The 18,069-nt window shown below is 55.4% G+C and overlaps 1 protein-coding gene across 1 annotated transcript; it reads right to left on the bottom strand.

The window, feature by feature from the left end:
- Nucleotide 1: 1 nt before the first annotated feature.
- Nucleotides 2-17,525, bottom strand: NPDC1 (neural proliferation, differentiation and control 1). The gene is made up of 14 exons (XM_058159536.1): nt 17,260-17,525; nt 7,074-7,214; nt 6,487-6,585; nt 6,186-6,344; nt 5,926-5,992; nt 5,646-5,730; nt 5,254-5,333; nt 4,618-4,741; nt 4,384-4,522; nt 4,124-4,190; nt 3,844-3,928; nt 3,452-3,531; nt 2,843-2,939; nt 2-2,273 (listed from the first exon to the last, which is right to left on the bottom strand). Exons 1-14 carry the CDS (start codon nt 17,387-17,389, stop codon nt 2,205-2,207), a joined length of 1,422 nt encoding a protein of 473 aa, XP_058015519.1. The 5' UTR covers nt 17,390-17,525; the 3' UTR covers nt 2-2,204.
- Nucleotides 17,526-18,069: the final 544 nt, after the last annotated feature.

Raw genomic sequence — 18,069 nt, forward strand, 5'->3', positions numbered from 1 at the left:
ATAGCTTGAGAATTGGTCATTTAATAAAATTTATTAAACACAGTCCATACAGGTCTGGAAACAAAAACAACAAAACAAGAAAGAAAAAATAAACCATCCCAGTGTGGCATTCTCTCCCCCCCCCCCACTCCAGCCCGTCATTGCTTCTGGGGGTCTAAGAGCTGGCAGCTCCGGGGGCACCAACAGCCCCCTACCCGGAGCAGGGCTGAGGAGCTTAGAGCTCCGGGTTCGGGTCTCTTTCCCTTGTGTGCAGCTTCCTCTTTGGAAAGAATACAAAAGTAAGGAGTAAACTACTCAGCGGGATAAGTGCAAAAGTGCTGTGCAAACTCAAAAACAGGAGAATGAACGCAGAGGGGTCTCCACACACACACACCCCGCCCCCAAAGCTGCTTTGGAAACAGCCCTGATACTATCCGTCCTGCAGTGCAGGAGTTTTCCTCTCTGCTTAGAAAGATGGTCACTCAGCCAGAGCAGCCCCTAACCCCCCCCCCACAAAAGACTCTTCTGAATCAGGTAGGGGAGCCCCAGCTGAGGGGCCCAGCAGACGGAGGCTTGGGAGCCCCTCTGGCTGCAGCTTCAGGCCCAAGATGAGACCCTGATGGGAAGCAGGGGCAACCTTTGCAAAAACTCATACAGGTGCGGGGGGGGGAGGGGACTGGACGGGTCCTGATGCAACTCTAATGCACCCCAAACACGGTTTGGCAAACCTCTCCAAAATAAAATAAAATATCCACCCTCTGCCCTGCAAACTCACCCCTACCTAGCAAGGTGCAAACTTCCAAAACTTGTGAATTGCATCACAACCCCATAGTCCAACTGCATATGCAAATGCCCCTTTTCCAAACTTCACTTATGCATGTGAGCAGGGGACCTTGTTTTCCTTCTATTGTTTTCCATCAAGTTTCTAGACCTCACAGCAGGAGCAAGGAGAAATAGGCTACAGCTACCCAGGTGGTTCATGAATCTCTTTGGATTCGCAAAGACGGGTAGGAATCAGCCTTGATGGCTGTCTAACACAACTCACCCTCTCCAACACTTCCCATCCCCTCCCCACAGTTCTTGGGGGGGGGAGAGTTCAAATGCTTGGAACATCGTGTCTTCTGAAAGCAACACAGGTGACCAACAACCGCATTCTTCTTCCTTAAATACCCATCCCATTGAATAGCAGAATTCAGAAATACTTCGGAAACCCGAATTTGGTATGAAGAAAATCAACATTCCAGATTTGGTTGCAATTAAAAAGAAAAGAAAACTTAGCTCCATGCCATCCCAGCTCTTGGTCAATCAGTCTGGCAGACAGCTATGAATTCCTCAGAAATGCCCAACGAGTCAGAACATATGTCGCCTCCCTGCCTGCCAGGCCAGGGCGAGGAGGGGGCATCACACTGGCAAGAACAGTGGGCACAGCCAGAGAGAGCTAAGCGGGGAAACCAGGGGTCCCAACGGGAGAAGCTCCGGGGGTCACTCCAGCTCCCCAAGAGGTCACCCTGCAGCCCTTAAGGCTGTTTTGTAACATTCCTTCCCCTTGAAATTCTGAGAACTAAAACTTTGCTCACAAAGGCTTCAAATGAACCCTCAGCAGCCTCAAAATTCAGTTCCTTTGAAAAAGTGCTAAAAACGGTGTGAAATGGATCAGGACTTACTACACCTGGGAGACGCACTTTTTCCAGCCTCAGTCTGCCTCCGGTTCCCACCTGTTAAATGGGCACGTGGACCGCTTTTCCAAGGCGTCTCAACTGGCTGAGCGGGGAAGGGCCTGTCAGAAGACTTCCTCTCTCTTGAAGCTGCAGCCCCCTCCCAAAGGAAGAAGCCTCGAGCATCAAGGGCTCCCCAGCCCCATTGTTTTAACCTCGGGGGCTGCAAAACAAGGAAAGAAAAGGGAAGCCCTCCCACTCTGATTTTTGCAAGGCGGGTCTTGCCGTGCCCGAGGCTGGCAGGGGTTGTGGGAGCAGGAGGTGGCAAGCCAGGCCTCTGGGGCCCCCTCCTCTTCCCTCCCGAGTCCAGACAGTCCACAAAGGTTCTTCGCCGACATCCGGGAGCCGGGTGGAAGAAAGGCCGGTGCAGGGGGAACGCCAAGCCGAGCAGAAGCAGCGAGTTGCCAGAAGGCGGATTTATTTCAGCCAAGAATTTGCGGAGGAGGGCAGAGGAGAGCCGTTGGTCAGGCGGCCCTCGGGCAGGTCCTGCACACAGTCCACAGTTCCTGGTCAGGGGTGCAACTTTGGGGGCAGAGTGGAGTCGTCAAAAAGGGGGTTTTTCACTTCCATCTCTCCAGTCTGCAGCCGCCAGCAAGGAAGAACGAGAGAGACGCAACTGTCACACACTCACCTGCCTGCCCAGCATGGCACTGCCCAGCCAGGGCAGGGAGGGAGCATGGCGCTCTGGGCACTGGGGCGGTGGTGAAATGCACTTACAGTACTTTCGCTACCAGTTCGGGAGCGTGAGCAAGCTTGCTTGCTACGCCCGCATGCGCCTCTTCTGCACATGCACAGAGCGTTCTGCCCATGTGCAGAGGGTCAAAAGTGGAATGTAATGATGTCCCAGCGGGTAGGCGGAGCCTCCCACCACTGGCGCTACCAGTTCGCATGACCCAGATAAAACTGGCTGGATTTCACCGCTGCACTGGGGGCCCTGCAGGGCAGCTCCACAGCCTGTGGGAACCGGGCTCCCCATGGGCGGAAAATGAACCCCCTGGAAGCCGTTGCCCTTCCTGTTTCTCTGACCTGCTCCAGAGTTGGATCAGCCCCAGAGGTCTGCCCCGCTCTCTCCTTCAGAAACAGGGCAAGGCAGCCTGGGTGTTGGGGGGGAGGCCCTGTGCCCTCTCCCCTCCTAAAGAGACACCTACCGGGGCCAGGCCAGGGCACTCGTAGACCGTGAAGTCTCCGTCTTCGTTCTCTTCGTCCGAGGAGACGGATTCTGGAGCTTTGGCTTCCTCCTTATGCCTATGGATTTCCAGGAGGAGAGGAGCAAATGCAGTGAGACGCCCTGCCTCACCTGCCCCCTTAGCAGCTCACCCCATGGCAAGCCAACCTCCCCACCAGCTGGGATTTTGGCTTCAAAACCTCAGGCCGAACTGCGAGCATCTCGAGCTCCCCAGGTCAGACCAGAGCTCGTTCAGGGGGCGCCCCAAGAATAAAAGGGGTGAATGGGCAGAGGCCCTGCTGCTGCTTGGCTGTCAAATCCCTACCAGCTGGTGACCTCCACATCTGGCTGCCAGAGGTTTGTTTCATCCAAGGGTTCCTAACCTACCTGACTGCCAACCTGTTTAGAAGCCCCCCGGCAGACAAGCAGACTCGTGCCCCAACTAAGCGGAGACAGAAGCGGACTGGGGTGCCAGCTCTTGCCAGCCTTGAGCCTCTGGCCTCCCACCCAGCTTCTGGGCCCAATTCACAGGGGGGTCAACACCCGACCCTCTTGAAGGGCTCAGAGCCCATCACCGCAACAAAGGACGCACTTTTCCATGGAGAGCATCTGCTGCTTCTGGTGCTGGTAGTGGTACATCTGGGCACTCTGTGCCAGCTTCCGATCGCCAGGCTAGAAGGAAAGAGGAAGAAGGGGGGGACACCCACACTGCAGAGAATGTCATACAAGCAGAACAAGCATCGCCAACATGGTGCCCCCGAAGCAGCTGGCACCTTGTGTACCCAGAGAAGGCCCCGGCCTGGGTGCCCACGAGCCAGGCCCAGCTGGGGCACAGAGAGTTCCCTGCCACCAGCGGAGGCCAACAGGCAGAGTGAGGCTCACGGAGAAGCCTGGCGCAAGGCAACTCCAAAGAGCCAGGGCTGGCTGAAGAACTGGGCACCACCCACCTGGCACGCCATGCCAAGGGGCGCGCAGGGCACTTACAGAGAGCTTGTCATAGGAGGGGAGTTGGGGCAGCTTATTTGCTGGATAATCCGCTTTTTGGGCAAGCTGGATCTCCTTCTGCAGCCTGGGGGGGAGAGAAGGGCGTCCATGAGGGAAGCAGCACAAGAGCTGGCCGACCGACCCCAAGCACCTTCCTCTGATACACTGCTGCTGCCATGGAGGCTCCATTTGGAGGCAGCATGAAGGGCTCTGGGGTGGATCTCAAGGCTGCCACTCTAAGGACGTCCGTGGTCCCCCCCAGCAGCCCCAGAGGACTTACCTGCACCAGCAGATCGTTGCCACCACCAGAGCTGCCACACCTGCAGCCGTGCAGACAACAATCAAGCCTGCAAGGGAGGACAAGGGAGACTTGGAGAGGGAAGGGCAGTCGAAGACCCCCCCTTCCCCTAAAGATGGACTGCCGCTGAATGTGGGATTACCAAAGGCAGCCTTCCCAAACCATCTTAGAACTGAGGACTAGCATCTTGAGGTCTTGCTCCCCCCCCCTGTATTCTTATCTTGGGGTAGCCGGAGGCTCACCGAGGACGAGGGCATCATTGGAAGAGATGTGGGTCGACTCCACTGGGGACTCGGTGGTGGGCTGAGACGATGTGCCTGGCCATCTCTGCCGCCACTCTGCGAGGACTCTGCCTTTGATGCCCCTTCCTGTTTCTCTGACCTGCTCCAGAGTTGGATCAACCCCAGAGGTCTGCCCCGCTCCCTCCTTCAGAAACAGGGCAAGGCAGCCTGGGTGTTGGTGGGGAGGCCCTGTGCCCTCTCCCCTCCTAAAGAGACACCTACCGGGGCCAGGCCAGGGCACTCGTAGACCGTGAAGTCTCCGTCTTCGTTCTCTTCGTCCGAGGAGACGGATTCTGGAGCTTTGGCTTCCTCCTTATGCCTATGGATTTCCAGGAGGAGAGGAGCAAATGCAGTGAGACGCCCTGCCTCACCTGCCCCCTTAGCAGCTCACCCCATGGCAAGCCAACCTCCCCACCAGCTGGGATTTTGGCTTCAAAACCTCAGGCCGAACTGCGAGCATCTCGAGCTCCCCAGGTCAGACCAGAGCTCGTTCAGGGGGCGCCCCAAGAATAAAAGGGGTGAATGGGCAGAGGCCCTGCTGCTGCTTGGCTGTCAAATCCCTACCAGCTGGTGACCTCCACATCTGGCTGCCAGAGGTTTGTTTCATCCAAGGGTTCCTAACCTACCTGACTGCCAACCTGTTTAGAAGCCCCCCGGCAGACAAGCAGACTCGTACCCCAACTAAGCGGAGACAGAAGCGGACTGGGGTGCCAGCTCTTGCCAGCCTTGAGCCTCTGGCCTCCCACCCAGCTTCTGGGCCCAATTCACAGGGGGGTCAACACCCGACCCTCTTGAAGGGCTCAGAGCCCATCACCGCAACAAAGGACGCACTTTTCCATGGAGAGCATCTGCTGCTTCTGGTGCTGGTAGTGGTACATCTGGGCACTCTGTGCCAGCTTCCGATCGCCAGGCTAGAAGGAAAGAGGAAGAAGGGGGGGACACCCACACTGCAGAGAATGTCATACAAGCAGAACAAGCATCGCCAACACGGTGCCCCCGAAGCAGCTGGCACCTTGTGTACCCAGAGAAGGCCCCGGCCTGGGTGCCCACGAGCCAGGCCCAGCTGGGGCACAGAGAGTTCCCTGCCACCAGCGGAGGCCAACAGGCAGAGTGAGGCTCACGGAGAAGCCTGGCGCAAGGCAACTCCAAAGAGCCAGGGCTGGCTGAAGAACTGGGCACCACCCACCTGGCACGCCATGCCAAGGGGCGCGCAGGGCACTTACAGAGAGCTTGTCATAGGAGGGGAGTTGGGGCAGCTTATTTGCTGGATAATCCGCTTTTTGGGCAAGCTGGATCTCCTTCTGCAGCCTGGGGGGGAGAGAAGGGCGTCCATGAGGGAAGCAGCACAAGAGCTGGCCGACCGACCCCAAGCACCTTCCTCTGATACACTGCTGCTGCCATGGAGGCTCCATTTGGAGGCAGCATGAAGGGCTCTGGGGTGGATCTCAAGGCTGCCACTCCAAGGACGTCCGTGGTCCCCCCCAGCAGCCCCAGAGGACTTACCTGCACCAGCAGATCGTTGCCACCACCAGAGCTGCCACACCTGCAGCCGTGCAGACAACAATCAAGCCTGCAAGGGAGGACAAGGGAGACTTGGAGAGGGAAGGGCAGTCGAAGACCCCCCCTTCCCCTAAAGATGGACTGCCGCTGAATGTGGGATTACCAAAGGCAGCCTTCCCAAACCATCTTAGAACTGAGGACTAGCATCTTGAGGTCTTGCTCCCCCCCCCTGTATTCTTATCTTGGGGTAGCCGGAGGCTCACCGAGGACGAGGGCATCATTGGAAGAGATGTGGGTCGACTCCACTGGGGACTCGGTGGTGGGCTGAGACGATGTGCCTGGCCATCTCTGCCGGCCACTCTGCGAGGACTCTGCCTTTGATGCCCCCTTCCTGGAGTGGGGGCCGGAGGACGCCGGGCTCTCTGCGTGAGGAAGAAGGGCTGATTGGCACACAGGGAGGAGGAAGAGGAAGGAGAGATGCCCCCCTTACAAAATGAATGACGTCCCCCCATCCCCGCTCTATGCCAGGTGGGGGGGGCCCTCCTGGGCCTGGGGCAGCCGTACCTTCCTGGCCGTGGGGCAGAGGCCCCCTCCCCTGCTTGGAGAGCACATCGGATACCAAGTCAATCTCTTCTTCTAGCTCGGGAACAAGAGAGCTTCGCCCTGGAGAGGGAGGGAGGGGCCCACAGGAAAGACAGTCAGCAAAATAAGCAAAAATCACAAAACTTACCATTTCAGCAAGCAGGGAAGTTGCAGAGAGACCTCAGGCCTTCCCAGTTTTAAGGGGGGGGTCTTCTTCGAGGGGCCCCAAAGCCTCCAAGAAAACAATCCCTTTGCAAGGGAGCTGTTGCGTAACCCACCATCTGTCTGCCAAAGGAGCCGCTTGGCACCAAGTCACGCCAGAAGGGGCTTCCCCCTTGTGCCAGCTGCCTGTTCTCTTCCTTCCCACACCATTCCTCACCTCCCGAGGGTGGGCAGGCAGAACACGGGCAGCCTGCAGGGGAGGACTCTCCGTGCCCTGCGGTCTGTAGAACCACAGCACTGGGGGGGGGAGGCCTTAGAGGTCCTCTAGTCCAGCCCTCTGCTCACTGTAACCTCGGTTGAAAAGAGCCACCTTGCTGCCACTTTCATGCCCCCCCCCTTCCCCTTACCTTTGGGCTCTGCTGTCCTGGCCACGCATCGTCCCTCTCTGTCTTCTACGAACTGGGGGAGGCAGGGGCCGCAGGCATGGGACCCCAGGGGACACTCCTTCCGCCGCTGAAGGGTGCAGTCCAGGTGCCGAGGACACAGCTCTGCGGTTCAAAAGGCAGGAAATTTGCTCACTCCGAGACAAGTGACATTTGGCTGCCCGACCCGGCCGAGAGATCGAGATGGATGCCCTTCCTTATGAGCAACCCCCAAACAGCCAGCACAAGGGGCCGGATCAGGGATGCTATTCAGCAGGTTCTGACATATTCCGGAGAACCGGTAGTGGAAATTTTGAGCAGTTCGGAGAACCGGCAAATACCACCTCTGGCTGGCCACAGGAGTGGGGTGGGAATGGAGATTTTGTAATATCCTTCCCTCAGGAGTGGGCAGGGAATGGAGATTTTGCAGTATCCTTCCCCTGCCATGGCCACCAACCCACACCCACCAAGCCAAGACACGCTTGCCAAAAAAATTGTATTTCACCACTGGGCCGAATGACCTGTGGGTGTGACCAAGCCTGTCCTGCACCAAGCGAGGTCTCCCTCCAGGCTCCCTCCCTGCAAATTAGTTCACGTTCTCCGGGCTACAAAAAGTAGAAAGTTGAAGGTTGCTTCTTTTCCACACGGAGGCCTCCCAGTGCCTGTTTGGACAGGGCCACATGGGACTGCAACCCCTTCCCAAAAACATTGCCCCCCATCCCAGGTGTGTGCAAATCGGGCTTCCACAGCCTGGGTTCTTCCAGTCTCCTCGGTCCTCAATTTGGAAACTCAGCCACCAGGTGGCACAATTCAAACCTCTCCCTTCATGCAGGGGAATGTGCAGAATAACCCGTCCCCACCCGGAAAGTAAGCAAAAGCAAAGCGATAACCCAGGAGCAGAGAAGCAAAACGGGACAGAGCTACTCAAGGCACCGAGCGATCCAGCCCTCCAAGACGCCCGATGCCAGGGAACCCGTTGGCTGCCCACCCAATGCCAAGCAAGACACCAAGGGTCCCTTGGAAGAGACTGGCGATGGGGCCAACTCACCTGAGCCTCCCTCCCAGTGGTGGGATTCAGCCAGTTCGCACCACTTCGGGAGAACCGGTTGTTAACTTTCTGAGCAGTTTGGCAAATTGGTTGTTGGAAGAAATCATTATGACAGAGAACTGGTTGTTAAATTACTTGAATCCCACCGCTGCTCCCTCCCTCCCCGTGGCCCCAGGGAGGCTGCCCAAAGAGTGTGCCCTCCGTGGCTTTGGCAAAACCACACGGAAACAGTAGCCGAGGGGATGCCAGGGAAGGTTTGGGCTTCGGAAGAAAAGCAGGAAAGGGGGGCCGGGAGAGCCTGCCATCTCAGGTCACCTCTTTCTCGTCAAGGAAGCGGCGGCAAAGTTGGTAAACAGAGTCGCCCAAGCACTTTGTTTTTCTCCTTGCTCCACTGGCACTTGGAGGAAAGGCGGCTCCCTACCCAGTTCCTGCCCAGCGACAACGGGGAAGCCGGACTGCTTGGCGGCAGCAAAGCTTGGCCCGCAGCAGCCAAACACGGGAACCCTGGGGGCTGCACACACAGCCGCTGGCCGGGCTTTCTGCCCTGCCTGTTCGAAGCACCTTTGAAGAGGCAGAATTTGCACCAAAACTCTCGGCTACATAAAGCAGAAATGGCAAAGCAAGGAAACAAACGAGGTGTGACTGAGCAGAGGTTATTTCAACCACTGGCAGTGGGTCACCAGCCTTCTAAGGGTTGGGGGGGGGCGATTCTTCCCACCTTCAGGGGCAGAAGCAAAAACTTAGCTGCCTCACCACCACCAGGGACAGCCCCCAACTCCTTTTCCTGTGAAGGGAGGCGGCCCAACTCAAAAAGGAAACGGCCCAAAGATCACACAGGGAGGCCACCCCACCCCGCCTCTTATCAGCCCAAGGGAGCCCTGCCAGGGAGGAAATAAAACTCTTGATTTTAGAAATGGGAGAGGAGGAGGAGGTGCCCACCTAGGTGATTCCAAAGGAAGGACCTACAAAGGCATTTCACAGGCTGAAAGATGAGACTTGAATCTAAAAGGGATCCAACCAACCAATTTGGGCAGCTGTCCACCAGGAGCCGGTGCTGCCTTGGGCCCCGCTGAGGCCTTGAAAGAGGCAGGGACCCGGTCAAGCAGGGCTGGTTGGCAAGTGTTGGTCCCAAGCAGGCCAGGAAGTCCTCAGCCAAGTCCTCCTCACCCCCTCCTGCTTCAAACATACGGAACCCCACCAAGTAGGGATCCCCAAAACTCGGCAGGTTCTCTGGAGAACTTTCTGCAGGTCACAAAGATCCATCTATGAAGGCAGAGCCAACTGATTAAAAATGGCTGCAATAAAACGACTCCAGCCAACTGGCAGGCAAAGCAGACAAAAGTCACCCTGGAAGGGGGGGCATATTGTTTGTGGGGAGGAAAGAGATCCAAAATGAAACCCCTTCCCCACTAAGAATGGGAAAATCCTTTGTTCTGTGCAGAGATGGCGGGCGCTTAAAATTTAGCCTTTGAAGTTGAGGAGCTATTTTGAGGTGGCCCAACCCCTCCCCCCAATGCCCCCCCATCCCCCCCACATGCCAGCTACTCAGGCTGAGCAAACAGACAGTTGCCCATGGCAGCTCCTCCCCCACTCCACAAATCACAAAGGAGGCAAGGTGGATGCCCAGAGAAATTCCCTTTTGGTCATCTCGACCTCAGGACAGCCTGGCGATCAAAGGAAGGAGCGAAAGGCCCTTCAATGTTCATTCATTCATTCATTCACCCAGGACGTTTCTCAGGTGCCAATTACCACTTGCCACATTCGCACCAGCCGCCTTGTGCCCGGAAAACCTCCAACTGCCAATGGTTGCCTCCAAAAGATAAGGCAGCTCAGGTCACCTCAGAGGCGGCTGAGCTGCCCTGGGTCATTTCTGCTGCTTTGTGCCAGGTGGCTTTGCCAGCCAGAGGCTCCCTATTTTATTTATTTATTTATTTATTTAATCAAATTTGTATACCGCCCTATCTCCCGAGGGACTCAGGGCGGTTCACAGGCCAATAAAAACATATAAATACAAATTAAGATCACAATTAAAAAACTTATTCTAAAGCCAAATTAATTAAAAATGATATAAATACTAAAACCAATTAAAATCAATATAAATTTAAAACCTAGTCCAGTCCTACCCTACCCCCGTTTCCCCCCCACCCCACATCGCAAAGATACACCCTCAGAGGGAGTTTTCCCATTGGCCAAAAACATGGCTCCCATCCAGTGGTGAAATCCACATTTTTTTACTACCGGTTCTGTGGGCGTGGCTTGGTGGGTATGGCAGCCGAAGGATGCTGTAAAATCTCCATTCCTACCCCACTCCTGGGGCCAGCCAGAGGTGGTATTTGCTGGTTCTCCGAACTACTCAAAATTTCCGCTACCAGTTCTCCAGAACCTGTCAGAACCTGCTGGATGTCACCGCTGGTCCCATCATCTTAAGAAGGCAAACTGAAATAATTGCCTGCACATCAAGCTAAATCCCTTTACACCCTTTCTCTCCCTGCCCCCAGTTATGATTTTTAGGGGTTTTTAATCTCCTTGAAATAAGGAGATAAAAGTATCTAAAAAAAATAAAACAAATATTATTTTTTGCGGTGGAGGGTGTGTGTCTGTGTGTCAAACTGCAGGGGAAAGGCAGCCCCCCCCCCCGGGGCCTTTCCAGGCTTTTTTGCAAAGGGGTGGGGGGGGCAGGCAAAGGAGCCCCTCCATCTGACCCAGGATGGATCCTCCAGGAGCCGCTGAGAAAAAGCCTCTCCTTCTGGGTCATTCATGCCTGCTGTTCTCTGGGCTGGGCCGCCAGAAGGTTTCCTGCTTTCAGGCTGGCTGCCAACGTGGCAAAATGTCTCCCTGGAACATGGGAGCTCTGAATTATTGATGGCCTCTCTGCCAGGCAGAGAAGGGGAAGGAAGGAAGGAAGGAAGGAAGGAAGGAAGGAAGGAAGGAAGGAAGGAAGGAAGGAAGGAAGGAAGGAAGGAAGGAAGGAAACCTTCCGAGATCCCAGCAGAACTGGCTGCATTTTTAAGGGTTTAGAGACATACAGTTCCTGGAAATTCTGCTGTGTGTATTCAGATGTTCTCTACCATTTGCACAAAGAGTCCCACAGCCAACGCCTATCAGCAGGGATATAGGCAACCTCACGTGACCTCTGCCTTCTTGGACACGCCAGTCCTTCCCACTGGAGGCCCCCAGGCAAGGGAAGCGCCCAGCACTCTGAGAAGATCAGGTCACCCTGCCTCGGGGCTCTGCTGCTGGTGGGAGTCGCAGGGGGTCAAGCCCTCCATCGCTTGACCTCTCCCCATCTTCCACAGATGCTCCAGCCACCTGCCACCATCTGCCTCAGCTGGGTCTGCCTCCCTTAGCAAATTAAGCGGGGCTGCTGGGGGCGGGGAAGAGGCAGCCAGCAGGCTTGGGAGAGGGCCGTCTGCTGAGCTCCAAGCGTGCCAGGCCTCAGAAATAAAAATTGACTTGTGCCAAGGCACAACATCAGCAACCACAACAAGGTCATGTCAGAAGGGGCCGCAGCAAGGGTGCCGGTGCCACCTTGCCAGGAGGTGAGCTCAAAACTGCAGAACTGAACCCAACTCTGCAAGGGCACCAGAATTCACAGGAATTCAAGTTGAGGGTATAAACAAGAACAAAAATACACCGGAAGGATAGCTTGCGTGTAAGAATTTCCTAGCAGAAATAGGCGAACCTCTTTTGCAAATGCGGAAACGCCGAATGTTTTCCTACACCGTTTCCTGAAACTGGTTGTCTGAATGCCTCACAAGCCCATCCAAAAAAGGGCCCCTATTCCTGGCTTTGTCCTTGAAACCAAGATCAGACACAGCTAAGAGGATGTTGATGGATACGAGCCGAATTTCCACTCTAGATTAGAACTGGTTTCTGAAGCAGGGATAGGGACTTTGTAGCGGGGGTGTGGGGGGAGGCAGGAAGGGAGGAGAATTTTTTAGTCTGCTTAAAGGATAATTCCAGAAGATCCGGTAACTACAGAGGGGGCAAGAAAGGCCTCCGTGCTGCCTGGTCTTCAGCATCCGTGTGCAAAGGGATAAGAACTTCGGGAAGAAACTTCTCTGCATATTTAGGATTCCTTTGCATGAGGAGTTCCTAGGACCCCTAAATCCTTGCCGACAAACCTTTGGAGAGCAAAATGTACTTTTTAAAATAAATGAATTCCCTGGCATTTGGGACGGAACCTCGTGCCTCTGTTTTATGCCCAACCAGCAAACCAGGATGTGATGAAGAGAGCAAGGCCATCGGGCCCGATGCCTCTTCCCAGCTCAGTCGCTTCTTTGCCAGCCGAAAATCCCCTCTGTCCAGGAAGAGGATGGGCAGAGCCGGATCACCCATGATTCCCAAAAGGCAGAGAATTATCTGGGTCTCTTCGTCCTGCAACACGCCTGGGAATCACAACCGTCCTTTCATTATAGTGTCCGGCATTTGGATAAACGTGCCAGAAATTACCGTAATGGACAGAGCGAGAAAAACAGAGCATGAGAAACACCATCAGCTTCAGCTCAGGATGAGTCCCAAAGTGGCCCTCCCCACTTCGCTGACCTTGGCTCCGTCTGCAGCGCATCGGTGGTCCCTTCCTTTCCCACACCCGCTTTGGCCAGCTCGGCTTGTGTTTTTGCAAAAGCGTCCCGCCCGAGGGCTCTTAGCCCAACAAAAGGCCCGGAGCAGATTGCCAATCTCTGGCACCCGGCCCCTGAAAAACAATCACACACCTCCCTTGTGTGCGAGTCCTGTCAATCATCAGCAAGTGTGCGCGGAAATGTTTCCCAGCCTGCAGACTTTTGACCTCCAGAGAAAAGATTTCAAGAAAAGCAGGTTTGTCGGCACACACGCAACGGCCAAGAGACAGAAGGAAACATCTGTCCCCACTTTCTGTGTGTCGGAAAACTTTTCCCGTCTCACGAATGAGACACGTCACAAACGGACAGAGAGGTTTCTGCACAGCCCTAGATGGCATGTGGGACCCCTTGGCTGCGGGTCAGGCAGGTCGGCTGATGACAGATGGGGAGAGCCATCGGGTTATGGGGATTATGATTTCCCATAACTGGGGGGCTTTAGGGTAGAGGAGGCTGTCCCGTTGGTGCTCTTGGCAGCTTCACCAGCATCCTACACATGGCTCACAACCTTTACTCCTTCTCCCCACAACTGAAGATCAGAGGTGGACAGGCGGCCACTCAAGCCTGTCAGCTAATCTAGGTCTCTTGTCACCCCCTCCTCCATCACTGTGATTGACTCTTAACCACACAAGGCACTCCGGAGACCCTAACTCAACGACACAACCCATCAGGTGGGCTCCACCATCAAGAAACCTGAACACCCTTGTAAGTGGATCATAAGCTTGCTAACAAACAGGAAGCAGCAGGTGAAGCTAAGCAGAATCACATCAGGTATCTGTACAATTAGAATAGGGGGCCCCCAAGGCTGTGTGCTCTCCCCATTTCTCTTCTCTCTATATACCAATGACTGTATCTCTAACCATCCATCTTCAGTTAAACTACTGAAGTTCGCAGATGACACAACAGTGATCGGTCTCATTTGAGACAATGATGAATCCGCATACAGACAGGAGGTTGAACGACTAGCCTCGTGGTGCGACCGGAACAATCTGGAACTGAACACACTCAAAACCATAGAAATGGTGGTAGAATTTAGAAGAAACCTTTCCATACTTTTACCTTTTAATAGACAACACAGTATCAACAGTAGAGACCTTCAAATTTCTAGGTTCTACCATATCGCAAGATCTAAAATGGACAGCTAACATCAAAACGTCATCAAAAAAGCACAACAAAGAATGTTCTTTCTGCACCAACTCAGGAAGCTCAAACTGCCCAAGGAGCTGCTGATCCAGTTCTACAGAGGAATGATTGAGTCTGTCATCTGCACCTCCATAACTGTCTGGTTTGGTTCTGCAACCCAACAAGACAGACACAGACTTCAGAACTGCAGAAAAAACAATGGCTACCAACCTGCCTTCCATGGAGGACCTGTATACTGCACGAGTCAAAAAGAGGGCTGAGAAAATATTTACAGACCCCTCGCATCCTGGACATAAACTGTTTCAACTCCTTCCCTCAAAATGACGCTGGAGAGCACTGCACACCAGAACAACTAGACACAAGGACAGTTTTTCCCCGAAGGCCGTCACTCTGCTAAACAAATAATTCCCTCAACACTGTCAAACTATTCACTAAATCTGCACTACTATTAATATTCTCATCATTCCCACCACCCATTTCCTTCCACTTATGGCTGTATGACTGTAACAACTTTGTTGCTTGTATCCTTATGGTTTATATTGATATTGTTTCCTGGTTGCTTATTTGTACCCTATGACTATCATTAAGTGTTGTACCTTAGGATTCTTGATGAACGTATCTTTACTTTTATGTACACTGAGAGCGTATGCACCAAGACAAATTCCTTGTGTGTCCAATCACACTTGGCCAATAAAGAATTCTATTCTATTCTATTCTATTCTATTCTATTCTATTCTATTCTATTCTATTCTATTCTATTCTATTCTATTCTATTCTATTCTAATTAGTCTAGTCTATTCCTGGGTCTCTTCTTTTCTCTCTGACAGCCTTTTTAAACACAAGGAAGCCTTTTATACAGGCGAGGATTCAGATGCAACCCGGATGCTCAGTCCAGAACAATTCACCTCTTTCCGGACTCAGAATGGGACCACTTGCCAAGCCAATTGGTGTGGCCAACTCGCCACAGGACAAGTCACTGCAGGAGAAGAGTTACACTAACATCAAAGAAACGGTGGAATAGAATAATTGAAAGGGTGCAAAAGGAGGGACGGAATGAAACGGGAATGGCAAATTTTAAAAATCCATTTTAAATAATTAAATAGAACTGTTCAATTGTCCCACAGCGACTTCTCCCACGGTGAGTTGTCCAGCAATGAGTTGGCCGTGGGAAGTTGGCCACAGCGAATTGGCTTGGCAAGTTATCCCATTCCAAGTCCAGAAGGATGTTTTCATGCACGTCTGCAAATCGGCTGCAGGATTGTTCCACAGCAGCCATTCTGAGTCTGGCCTTTGTACCGTCTGCTTAGAGCAAGACCTCACCAAGGCCAAACCTGGCCTCTCTCGGCCTCTCCAGCACCCAGCAGTGCAAGAGAGAAGCGAAGGGCAGGGGGAAAAAAACAGGCCCTGAGATCTGCCTAGCAGCCAGCAGGTGCCCTGGGGGAGGGATGGGGGGGATGGGGAGTTCCAGACTGCTGCCTGCAGAAAAAAACACCCGTCATTCAAAGCCAGCCTGTCATTTCTGAGACTCGCTGGGGAAAATATCGACGTTCCCCGTGGGAAGCTGCCACCCGGATTGCCACCTGTCCTACATGGATGTTCGTGTTGGTTGTGATTGCCTAGAAAAGAGAGACGGTGCCTTGAAAGCCTGGCTCTCTTTCTCCAGAAAGAGCGCTATATGGGGCCGAGCCCCCAGTGCCAAAGAAGCCCCCTGTTTTTACACACCATCCAGACGTCTTCGGATCGATCCATTCAAGCTATTTGATCTTGCTTGCAAAGTTCCTGTGGAATAACATGCCGCCCCCTCCCCCCTCTCCCATCCAGGGGTGACTTTGCTACAATACTCTGCCAAGGGCCCCCACCCACCCAAAACCATCTGCAGACCCCCTTGGAGATCCACTTTAGGGATCTTGGGAAAGCTGCAAGGCAGATGGCTTGAGGAGGCTAAGAGTCAAGACCAAGTCAGACAAGAAGGAGTCAAAGAGGACTAGCAGCCTTGATTTTTCCACCCAGGGAACGGAGTCAAGGACCCTCTTTTTGAAGATCCCAAAACAGCCCCTCATGGAGGGAAAGGAAGCGCTGGCCAAAACGGAAACCAGCCTGAGAGGAAAAAGGTTTCCTGTCTAAAAAAGGAAGGCTGCTTCAGACAATGGACTGCACAGGAAAGAAGGAACTGAATTGGCTGAATTGCCTCCAGGAGCCCCTAAAGCATCTCTGCCCCATGAGGCCCCCAGCCTCACCCACGCCAGGGAGACGCTCACTCGGAGAGCAGAGATCCTGAAACTCCCAGGCAGGGGAAGATGAAGGTGGGGGGTCACCTTTGTGGAGTAACCCCCAAACTTGCTCAGCTCTTGCTCTCAGCTTTTCCCAACTCCGCCACCCCCAAACTGCCAGCCCCCCCCCAAGAGCATTGCTGGGGGAGAGAAAGGGGCAACGGCTGAGTCAGAGAAGCCTCACCCATCAGCTGTTCAAAGTGCCTTGAGACGATCCCCTCCCCCCCATGCCATCCATCTCATCCTTTACAAGACACCCCCACCCACAAACACAAGCAGCTACACCCCACTTTTCAGCCCTGGGGAAGCCCAGGCAAGGCTGCAGGAGCTGGCTGTGAGGGGCAGCCTCTGCAAAACCTCCAGAGGAGCCCCCTCCACCCCCTGGATTATTTTCCAGCACAAACTCTCCAGAGATTTTGGGGCGGGGGGGGGGTGGGGTGGGTGGAGGATGAAAGTTGCCAAGAGCTTTCAGAAATGATGTCATGCTTCGGGAAGGGGGGGGGCCGCAGCTCTCTGGCAACTGGCTGGCTGACCACCTCTGAAGAGGGGAGGGGGCAGCCGCTGGAATATCAAGGCAGGGCTGCTGTGGGGCAGGAAAGGGTGGCCAGAGGGGGCTCGGGAACCCCAAAAGCCTCTAAAAGGGCAACAACCGACATAGAAGGAGGAAAAGGGGAGAGGGAATCAGGACCCCAACAGCTGGGGAGCCCCGTTTTAAGGCAAAAAGTTTGGGAAGCAGAACCCAACCCGCGGGGGGGGGAATAAAGGCGGGGAGGGGGGGGCTTTGGAAAGGACAGCCTGCATCCGGTCTTCCGCATGCTTTGGACTATAGTGTCCATCATCCCCACCTCAGGACGCCGGGCGGAGCCTGCAAGGGGAGGACAGCCAGGAAACGGGACAGAGGAGCGGGGAGGCCGGAGCCAGATGGCGGGGAGAGCCTGCGGGAGCGCCGTGCTTGCTTCCCCGCCTCCCCCACCCCCCGGCGTCGGCTGGCTGGAGCAATGCGAGCCGTAACCCTCGCCCGCAGGGAAGCGCGGGGACGGGAGCTCCCTGGCCCATGTTCCGCAGCCCGGGAAGGGCCGGGGCGCGCTTACCGCCAGGGGTGGCCAGCAGTCCCCAGGCGCCGGGCGGCGGCAGCAGCAGCAGCGGCAGCAGCAGCAGCAGCACCGGTGGCAGCGGCGTCGGAGGGAGCGGGCAGGGGCGGCGGCAGGCAGCGGCGCTCATCCTTCAGCGGCTGCCTCCTCGGGGGAGCATCGCAGCAGCAGCAGCAGCAGCAGCGGCGCCGCGCAAGAGGAGGCGCCTGCCGGGCTGCGGCACCGGAGGCGAGCGGGGCGCTGGCGGAGCCGGGGCGGGGCGGGGCGGGCGGCGGGCCGGCCAATGACGCCGCCCGCCCCAAGGCCGCCGCCCATCTGCCACACCGGCAGCAGGTGCGCAGGCTGCCCAAGCGCCGGGCCAGTGCGGCTGCGCGCGGCCCCCCTCAAACCAGGTTACCTCCTGCTCTGCCCATGGCTTGTCGTGGGCCGAGAGCGGAGGGCGCCAACCCCGATTCCCGTTGAGCATCCCCGGGAAGGGCTAATTCAACCCACTGGACCCTGGACCAGGCCAGCCCGGCTCACCTGGGCGCACAGGGGGAAAACAGCGGGGAAGAGGAGCCCGCAAGAACCCCGCCGGCCTTGGGGAGCCAACGGCAACCAGGAAGGGCTTCATGTAACGCCCAGCTCCCCAAGGACGGGCGCCTGCAGCCTCCACCGCGGGAGCTTCCTCCAGGCGCCCGGCCGACGCCAGCGCTGGCCTCTTGCTCGCCCTTTTCCCGCTTTGTAAGAACGGGGCCCCGGAAAACCAGCCCTGCACAGGAGAGCAATCCAGGTGGTGTAGCCCAAGAGGGCACAGCTGCAGTTGCAGAA

The sequence above is a fragment of the Ahaetulla prasina genome, chromosome 16, assembly GCF_028640845.1.
Source record: "Ahaetulla prasina isolate Xishuangbanna chromosome 16, ASM2864084v1, whole genome shotgun sequence".
In the NCBI taxonomy this organism is placed as follows: domain Eukaryota; kingdom Metazoa; phylum Chordata; class Lepidosauria; order Squamata; family Colubridae; genus Ahaetulla; species Ahaetulla prasina.

Bases quoted from the DNA above. Each gene is read 5' to 3' on its own strand.
- NPDC1 (XM_058159536.1), bottom strand. From the start codon at position 17,389: ATGAGCGCCGCTGCCTGCCGCCGCCCCTGCCCGCTCCCTCCGACGCCG. The intron at 5,993-6,185 runs GTGAGCCTCCGG...CCTCCCTTGCAG, and splicing joins CAATGATGCCCTCGTCCTCG to GCTTGATTGTTGTCTGCACG. The intron at 4,742-5,253 runs GTGCGTCCTTTG...GGAAATCCATAG, and splicing joins CAGATGCTCTCCATGGAAAA to GCATAAGGAGGAAGCCAAAG.